We start from the raw sequence: 9,157 nt of genomic DNA, 5'->3' as shown, positions 1-9,157 counted from the left end.
TAATTAAGGTTTGTTGTAGGATCTCCAAATCTAGACATTGTTCTACTATTGCTATAATTTTCTATAGAAACTACCTTGCGGTAAAGAAATATTACTTCCATCAAAGTGTGATTTTTAAGCTATTTATTGTCACAAGAGTTTGATGGCTATTTAAATGTTGTGTAATACATCAAACCTGTAGGATATTAACAAAACAAGTGATAAAAGAATATTGCTGAATTTAAAATTCCTATACGCAGTCATGCATAATTAATAACTTTTGCTCAATGTTATTGCAAAGCCACAGATTTTCAAAGTTTAACGATTACAAAAGTATGATTAATGTGTACGAAGTGATCGTGAATCTACTCCCTCACTCCATTTCGACATCAACTATAGCTTCTTCTACTACAATCTGTTCGGTAATTGTCGGTATCGGTATTGGAAGGGGCTCCGGCGATTGAGTATATGTATTACTTGCTGAGTGTTCTTTCAAGTACTCACCTCCTTTTTCATCATACTCTTTGCGGCTTACTAAATATTCTGAGAGATTACCGTTCAATGCAAAATCTCTTGCGCCGTACCACGCATCTAGGCTGGTATTTTTGGCAATGTTCACTTGAAAACTAGATTGAAATGGCCGTACCTCCCTTAATTCCCTTTTCAATCTTTCAAGAAGTCCCGGAAATGCTGCTGATCCTCCGGTCAGGAATATATTGGCAACTAAGAGCATTTGCTTGTCTGGTGAATAATTTTTTAAAACAAACTCGATTGTTTCAGCAATACCAGCCTCAATGGATCCAATCATGGATGGTTGAAACAATAATTCCGGAGCTCGTAATCTCTCTACCCCAACATGAAGCTGATGTGTTTCACCGGGCACTAGGGGAATCGTGGCCCCAGTACCATCAAATTCTGGATCGTGATACCTCAGGACATCTTCTAGTTCAATCAATCTTTCTTGCTCTAGTTCTGAGTCAGAGTCACCTCCTTCCTGAAAATTGAGTCAATATGAAGATTGTATTCAAACGAAAGTTCACGTTTTGCGAGATGACCAGTATAACAGAAAACCAAGGTTTGTGACTATTTTTCCGATAACTTACTCGATTAATAACTTTGTATACATCCCAATCTTCATCCCTCATGCCAAAATCGTCATCACGCTTTTCTTTCCTCGCTAACTGACTGATAATTCTCATCCTTTCTTGAGCTGCTGCAGTCCTACGTTTTGCCATGTCTTGCCTTCGTTGTCGTTTGGCAAGTCGCTTGTCTAATATGTCTTGTCTGTGAGTGGAAATGATCAGAAAGTATTGGGAAATGTAACGCAGTTGGTGTTAAAATTTGATGAAATGTCGTTGGGCAATAATGAAATACCTTTTCTTTCTAACACCTGTGATCCATTCATCAAAATCTTGTTGATCTTTGGGTTGAAGAATAGATTTCATTTTGGGCTTCGGTTCTTCGATCACAATATTTTCCTCTTGAGAGTTGGCCGCTACTATCTTTTGCCTCGTTCGTTCGACTTTAGCTTGTAAGTTGTTGATCATTTTCACCAAGTCAGCTTCATTTGCAAGCGAGTAAGATTTTAATGCCTGTTCAAATTCATCTGTCTCTCCTTCTTCAAGCAAATCTTGAACAGCTAATAATTGATTGAGCTGTTCTTCATCTTCGGCTAACTGAAACATATCTCAATTGAGAACTCCGTGTAACAGTTCGTTATCCATTCCCCAAACTTCTGTAACCCTGTGTCCCAAATATAGGTACCAATGAATGATTGATACTGAACATTAACAAAATACGGATACCCAAATATTTCGGAGAAAGTCATAATAATTGTTACCCACCCTTTCTTCTCGTTTCCGAGCATTAATCTCCATCAGTCGTCGAGCAAGTTCTCGCTTCCTCTCTTTTTGTTGCTCCACAGTTAGTCCAGGGGTACTAACAGGAGCAACATATGGGAGTTGTACACGAAGTACATTCATGTCATAATAATCCGGATCTGACCATTTCGATATTTCTTCTTGATATTCCAGAGCGACAACAGAGTGATCACGAATCAGCTCCTGCAAGTTCGAATAACTGGATAATTCATGTGTACCAAATTTGGTTGCGGCCTTACTCAGGAAATATATGGTACAGCTACAAATCATATTTTAAAACAGAACATACTTCAGCCCTACTTGGTGTTATTGCGTTAACATGTACTGGATACTTGAGCTGGAGTAATCGATGCATGTATGATATAATGTGATAACCACCAATGTTAATTCTCCTTGAATTAGCAGGATCCACCAATCCATCGAGTACAGGAATAATGTGTGACGTATGATATCCTATATTAACGATGAGACCATTCGGTGGGCAGTTATTATGATGATAAGAAAAAAGGCAATCTACTCCGTACGATATGGCTGGTACGCTATAGCATTCAAATAATAGCTCTGCCATCACTGAAATGGTGAATTAAAATAAATCTTGCATCACAGGCCAAAAGTTATGAGAAATATACTATAAATATAGAAGATATTGCACAGATCCTTACAATTTCTTGAGTAATTTGGATTGAGGAAAGCTTCAGTAAGGACAATTGGATGATTTACAGCTCCATCAGTATCAATTCCCATGTGAGTGAATGTGTAGTCAAATATTTGCTCTTGTGCCTCAAAATGTGTTACTATATTTCGATCAAATTGGGTTTTCAATTGAAATCTAACAGCTTCAATATTGGCTATGTCATTCCCCACTTGTAGCTCTCCATCTTTTTTGCCACGTTCTTTACGAGGTTTGGCTATCAAATTTTTGAATATCAACTGTGGCTCTTTTTCCATTGCCCAACCAACTCTGCAGTTGTATGATCCTGTAGAAGAGGAAATATCATGTGTCTACAATTGAATTAAGGGTTGAAAAGCTGAACATTGTCAAGGAATTCTGAAGGTATACCATTGTCGATGATCAGTGGTGTCGACTCGTTTCTCACTTTTGCTGAATATTCATATACTATGTCCGGCACTGTTTTACTATCTTTCAATTCCAGTATTTCCATTTCAAAGGTGAAATAGGATTGTGAAAGCTATAGAAAACTAATGACTAGCTGAAATCGGCAACTACGTTTACAACGCAGAATATCTTTGGTAAAATAATGCGGTTCTTAACCCCTTGAAATTACACTGGTCCTGCTGTCATATGTTTGACGTTTCCGAAACCAAGCAGTAATTGTTGATGTTTATTTACTGAATTATGATGTGATTGGAATTTCAAAGCAGATGCGATATGAGTTTTATGCGTGTATAGCTATAACAATAAATACTCGATACAACTGGTGCATCGCGCAAGCCACTTCTATTTGGTCGTCGGCATCTATCGACGAACGGAGTGCGTTTATATTATATACATACAATTTATGAGTATGTATATTCCTTTAAAATACGTGTATATCTTGTGTATATTCATGTACCGGTGCCGGGTATACCTAAATGCATATGCTGTAGTTGTACACCAATGAGAGTTGACCCATGGAGAATCAGTGGAGCATTGCGTCTAAAAGCACGTGTGCTGCTCGCCACGGTGCTGTTTTTGTGTTAGACTTGGATTAAAAATAAGTGACAATATGTTAATAGAACCGCAGCTAACGAATACGAGGCCAGATTTTGGAAAGCCTCCATCAAAGCAGAATCCTGTAAGTTTTAACTTAACTTTAAGCCGTAATTCAGTGAAACTGGCCTAACCCTAATTGGTATTCGAAATTTCAGCTCTTGCAGGCTCTTGGGGCTCCCCATGTCGAATCTTTCAATTACATGCTCGATGAAGGACTTTTAGATGCAATTGCGAACATAGTACCAGTACACTTGGTACTTGCAAGCGGAGACAAAATAATTTTTTCCATTGAGGATGTCACTATCAGTCCTCCAGCCGTACCCACAGGAACAATTGGTGTTAAAAATCACAGAATATTTCCTTCCGAATGTCGTCAAAGAGCTGCAACCTACAAAGGAAAACTCACCGCCAAAATAGGATGGTCCATCAATGGCGTACCACAAGCAAGCATCTTGAAGGATTTGGGAGAAATTCCAATTATGATTAGGGTAAATTTTTGTACATTATCAAGTTCAGTTGAGTTGGCTAAACCTTCTCATACTGGTAGTCGAGATGTATGCTCTATCGTGGAAGTTGATGAGCTGACTTGAAATAGAAATTTTTTACAATGCATTAGTCTGCTGTATCGCTGATTGTTATCCATGTAGTTGACTCTTTTCAAAGTTTCTTGACCTGATGAGATTATTTTCTTGTTTCTTAGTCAAATATGTGCAACCTGCGCAATATGAGTCCTACAGAATTGGTTGCTCATGGGGAGCATGAACAAGAATGGGGAGGATATTTTGTAGTCAAGGGCCATGAGAGACTCTTGAGAATGCTGCTTATGACACGAAGAAATTATCCTATAGCTATAAAGAGATCTGGGTGGAAAAGTCGTGGGGCTCTATTCAGTGATATGGGGATTCTATTGAGATGCGTCAAAGATGATAATACAGCCGCAGTATGTATATTAATTTGCTTTATGCATGCACTTGGATAGTGATATCAATATTTTATCAAGAGAACAGATTGCTATCTTAGATCCAATGCACTCTTGAAACATATTTTGTGTTGCAAATTACATACAACACCACACTCTTTGGAAATTCTGTTTTTCATCTGTCATTATCATATTTTCATTAATTTTAAATTTCAGAATAATACGTTACATTATGTAACTGATGGAACAGTTAAGTTGATGTTATCTCATCGAAAAATTTTGTACTACGTTCCTCTAGTTTTGATGCTGAAATGCTTAGTTGATGTTTGCGATAAATTCATATTCAGTCAATTAATTGCTGGTTTCGAAGACGATCTTTATTTTGGAGGATGTGTACGTAATATGCTGAGAGCAATACATGAGGAGAATTTGCACTCTCACGAACAGTGCAAAGCGTATGTGGGAAAAATTTTCAGAGTCAAATTTTATGAAGTACCACCAGAGGCTTCAGATACTGAAATTTGTGACTTCATCATAAAGTGAGTTTTTGGCCATCTCGGCAAAATATTCGTTAGTTGAATCTAAAGTATAAATCATCACTGCTACCACCTTATAATTAAGGTGAAAGCTCATTGGGTAAAATTTGAAGATACTTATGTTTAGTTTTTCCAAAATAACAATTTATAGGTCACACTTTATCTGAATATGCTCTTTATAAATAATTACTTTATATTTCAGACATTGTGTTGCAATTCACTTGGACAATCCTATGGATAAATTTAACCTGCTGATTTTCATGACTCAGAAATTGTTCAGCTTCGCTAATAAAAAAAGTGCAGTCGAAGGAGCAGATGCCGTTATGATGCAAGAATGTCTCCTTGGTGGTCATTTGTATCTACAAGTTCTAAAAGAAAAATTACAAACTTGGCTGAACGTCCTTAAGTTACACGTCATGAAGCGCCCTGGTAGTACAACCGATAAATACAAGCTTACGACACGTATGTTTTTGAATTTCATCATTTTGTAGCTTATTCAACTTGATAATTATGAGTGCAGTGAAGCATGAAATTATTCTAACAGTGTTTAGCTTGTAATATTTTTTTCTTCACGTAGAGGAGATGCTGGCAGCCTTGAAATCCAGTGGCACATTTGAATCCCAGATGGAAAATTTCATATCAACTGGGAATATAAATTCATCCACAGGATTAGGATTGATGCAAGACAAAGGGTTAACCATAGTAGCAGAAAACATTAACAGGATGCGTTACATGAGTCATTTCAGAGCGATACACAGAGGTGCCTTTTTCCAGACTATGAGAACTACCGAAGCTCGGCAGCTGCTTCCCGATGCATGGGGTATTGATTTTTATTTTTTATCTGAACTTGGACTTGTTATTTTGCTTCCAATTAGTGAAAGTATATTCAAATTTATTTTTTCATCAGGATTTATATGCCCCGTACATACACCTGACGGTGCTCCTTGTGGCCTGCTCAACCACTTGACATTGAACTGTATCGTAACGAAACATCCGGATAAAAAGCTCAGAGCTGACATTCCATCTGTGTTATTTGAGTTGGGGGTTAGTCCCTTCAGTACCAACGAGAACATTGGGGATTCTTATATCGTAATGGTCGATGGAAGGGTAATTGGCAGACTTCAAACAAAGATTGCGGAGAAGCTAGTTAATAAGTTACGGATTTTAAAAATTGACGGAGCCAAGGTAATTTGTCACTTGTATTTTACTTTTTCATTAGATAATTAGACACACTTTCTATGACATTGAATCGGCACAACTGTTATCGATAGGTTCCATCAACTATGGAAATAGTTTTAGTACCCAAAATGGAAGGGCCGTCTCAGTATCCAGGATTGTTTCTGTTCACCGGACCAGCTCGTATGATGAGGCCTGTGATGAATCTGATTGTAAAAAAAGTCGAGCTCATCGGTACCTTTGAACAAGTTTACATGAACATTTGCATTACAACTGAGGAAGCATATTCAGGGGTATGGCATTTTATCGTTATCGTAGAATTAAATTCTCTGTTAGTGATAACTTTTCATCTACTGTCCATTATCCGTTTTTCTAATCCCAGACTACTTCTTCCGCAACAAAAATATGTCTGTACGGATATTTTTATCTTTTTTATTTCAGTTGACGACGCATCAAGAGCTATCGAAAACGAGTTTTTTGAGTAATTTGGCACGACTTATACCAATGCCCGACTGTAATCAGAGTCCTAGAAACATGTATCAGTGTCAAGTAAGTTAAACTGTATATTAAGGTGCAATCTCGGTTTATTTAAATATGATTGATGACTGTTTGGAAGTTTGCATCTGTTGCATGAAGTTTTTTCATGCTCACTACAGTAATATTATGGTGTTTCTATTGATTTATTTTTTTTTATAGATGGGAAAGCAAACTATGGGTACACCGTGTCACAACTGGCAACATCAATCAGAAACAAAACTATACAGATTACAAACACCAGCAACATCTTTATTCCGGCCTGTGCATCACGATAACATTGACATGGATGATTTTGCCATGGGAACCAATGCAATAGTAGCAGTCATCTCTTATACGGTATGCTGAATATTACGAATACTTTATCGTATTTTGAAAATTTGCGAAAACGTATATAATATTAGTTGTTATCGATTATAGGGTTACGATATGGAAGATGCTATGATAATAAATAAATCAGCACATGAACGTGGTTTTGCGCACGGTATGATTTACAAGTCAGAGTTTGTCGACTTGGAAGATCCTGCGAGTTACTTCTGCCGAGACCCTGACAAACCTGAACTCGGAGATAAACTGGACGCTGATGGTTTGCCGTTTGTCGGTGCTACCATCGAAGAGGGAGATCCCTATTACAGGTACCTTGATAATAGTAGCCAGAAAAAAAGTTGAGAGTTGATTTAATTTTACTTTATTAATTTATTAATTATTATTAATTTATTTTTTAATTTATTTTTTAATCTATTTATTTATCAATATTAATTTCAGTTACTACAACGTAGACCAATCTACCTACAGAATTGGCAAATATACTGGTAAAGAAGCAGCTTACGTCGACCACGTGAAACTGTGCGGTACTTTGAACACAAAGAGTCCGAGAAGAGCATGTATAACGTTTCGAGTGCCTGTTCGTAAAGTTCCTACAGGGTTAAACTAAATATTTTATTACTATTTCGTGAATTTCAATAGATTACAAAAATAATTACAGCGTAATCCGAGTGTGGGCGATAAGTTTGCTTCGAGAGCGGGGCAAAAAGGTATTTGCTCGCAGCTTTGGCCTGCGGAAGATCTGCCCTTTACAGAAACGGGATTGATTCCAGACATCGTATTCAACCCTCATGGTTTTCCCAGTCGTATGACGATTGGTGAGTCTTGTCCCTATACTTGTCAGCCACGAGAACATGTTTTCATCTACCGAAGATTGATTATAAACTCGATTGCTTATCGTTAATGAAGATAACGTATTTCTGTGCCAGCTATGATGATCGAAGTTATGGCTGGAAAATCAGCAGCTCTTCACGGCCTTGTTCATGACGCCACGCCATTCAGATTTACAGAGGAAGACACCGCTGTTGAGTATTTTGGTAAATTGTTGGAAGCTGGTGGATATAATTATTACGGTACTGAAAGAGTATACTCCGGTATCGATGGACGAGAAATGACGGCTGACATATTCTTCGGAGTTGTACATTATCAACGTCTTAGACACATGGTGTCAGACAAGTGGCAGGTACGTACATATTTCAGTAGCACTACATGACGTGTACGTTTGTGAAGGATATGAATTTATTTTACCTTTTGGACTAAAGTAAACTGCAAAGATCGTACAGATTTGACGTTACATTGCAACTGAGTAAGAATTCCAAATGCTTTTATGGTAGGTGAGGAGTACTGGGCCAATAGATGTGTTGACGCGGCAGCCGATAAAAGGTCGAAGGAGAGGAGGTGGCGTAAGATTTGGAGAAATGGAACGTGATGCACTCATTTCTCACGGATGTTCCTTCTTACTTCAAGATCGTCTTTTTCACTGCTCTGATAAAAGCTCCGTAAGTGATTCGCTTTATAAATCAGTAAATGTCATGATGTATGATATTCATTGAATTTATGCTGTGATTATAATTATGGAAAAAAATTTCTTCAAGATTCAGCAGAAGTTCTGTAATTTTGACTTTGGTTACAGACGCTTGTTTGCCAGCGGTGTGGGACTCTGCTAGGCCCAGTAATAGAATTAGTATTGAACGAGATGGGATTTGCTCAAAAGAAGATGAGATGTCGACTGTGTGGTGATGATGGAGAACTATGCGAGGTAGAAATACCTTATATCTTCCGGTACTTGGTTACTCAACTAGCTTCATGCAATATCAACATAAAGCTGAAATTCAACGAACTGTAAATAATAATAAATTGCAGAAGTTATACAACGCATTGATTATTTTTTTCCTACCAAAATTACGTGCGAGCCTACGGCTTGCATTCAACATTGTACTGTGTTATAACTCGCCATCTTACTGAAAAAATTATTGCATTCTAGAAGTTCCTTGAACCCACTCGGAATTGGCCTGGCTGAAAAACCGTAAGAACTTGAATATTTGGAAGACCAGGAGTGTGTTCTGTAATGCTTTGCGATTTTTACAGGCCAAAA

The 9,157-nt window shown here is 37.6% G+C and overlaps 2 protein-coding genes and 1 long non-coding RNA gene across 3 annotated transcripts; 2 read left to right on the top strand and 1 right to left on the bottom strand.

Moving 5' to 3' along the window:
- Positions 1 to 108: 108 nt before the first annotated feature.
- On the bottom strand, positions 109 to 3,324 carry LOC105690337 (actin-related protein 5). Its single transcript, XM_012408062.3, has 7 exons — positions 2,920 to 3,324; positions 2,522 to 2,836; positions 2,149 to 2,429; positions 1,824 to 2,042; positions 1,354 to 1,655; positions 1,083 to 1,263; positions 109 to 973 (listed from the first exon to the last, which is right to left on the bottom strand). The coding sequence occupies exons 1-7, from the start codon at positions 3,020 to 3,022 to the stop codon at positions 353 to 355; spliced, it is 2,022 nt and encodes a 673-aa protein (XP_012263485.1). The 5' UTR covers positions 3,023 to 3,324; the 3' UTR covers positions 109 to 352.
- Positions 921 to 3,151, top strand: LOC125500668. The gene is made up of 6 exons (XR_007278102.1): positions 921 to 1,054; positions 2,013 to 2,112; positions 2,265 to 2,393; positions 2,466 to 2,603; positions 2,730 to 2,913; positions 3,014 to 3,151. It is a non-coding gene; the product is annotated as an uncharacterized LOC125500668 (long non-coding RNA).
- A 114-nt stretch (positions 3,325 to 3,438) lies between the features above and the next one.
- On the top strand, positions 3,439 to 8,936 carry LOC105690243 (DNA-directed RNA polymerase I subunit RPA2). The gene is made up of 16 exons (XM_012407879.3): positions 3,439 to 3,655; positions 3,729 to 4,061; positions 4,274 to 4,513; positions 4,709 to 5,031; positions 5,231 to 5,490; positions 5,606 to 5,848; positions 5,936 to 6,213; positions 6,300 to 6,497; positions 6,646 to 6,753; positions 6,901 to 7,077; positions 7,159 to 7,373; positions 7,504 to 7,642; positions 7,724 to 7,880; positions 7,992 to 8,245; positions 8,397 to 8,561; positions 8,696 to 8,936. The coding sequence occupies exons 1-16, from the start codon at positions 3,587 to 3,589 to the stop codon at positions 8,906 to 8,908; spliced, it is 3,372 nt and encodes a 1,123-aa protein (XP_012263302.2). The 5' UTR covers positions 3,439 to 3,586; the 3' UTR covers positions 8,909 to 8,936.
- Positions 8,937 to 9,157: the final 221 nt, after the last annotated feature.

Source organism: Athalia rosae, chromosome 4 (assembly GCF_917208135.1).
Source record: "Athalia rosae chromosome 4, iyAthRosa1.1, whole genome shotgun sequence".
Lineage (NCBI taxonomy): Eukaryota > Metazoa > Arthropoda > Insecta > Hymenoptera > Athaliidae > Athalia > Athalia rosae.
Note: the sequence above shows the minus strand (reverse complement) of the source record. Positions and strands in the feature narration are given on the sequence as shown.

Bases quoted from the DNA above. Each gene is read 5' to 3' on its own strand.
- LOC105690337 (XM_012408062.3), bottom strand. From the start codon at position 3,022: ATGGAAATACTGGAATTGAAAGATAGTAAAACAGTGCCGGACATAGTA. The intron at 2,430-2,521 runs GTAAGGATCTGT...TCACCATTTCAG, and splicing joins TCCAAATTACTCAAGAAATT to TGATGGCAGAGCTATTATTT. The intron at 974-1,082 runs GTAAGTTATCGG...CTCAATTTTCAG, and splicing joins TATACAAAGTTATTAATCGA to GAAGGAGGTGACTCTGACTC.
- LOC105690243 (XM_012407879.3), top strand. From the start codon at position 3,587: ATGTTAATAGAACCGCAGCTAACGAATACGAGGCCAGATTTTGGAAAG. The intron at 7,374-7,503 runs GTACCTTGATAA...TATTAATTTCAG, and splicing joins GAGGGAGATCCCTATTACAG to TTACTACAACGTAGACCAAT. The intron at 7,643-7,723 runs GTTCGTAAAGTT...AAATAATTACAG, and splicing joins GTATAACGTTTCGAGTGCCT to CGTAATCCGAGTGTGGGCGA.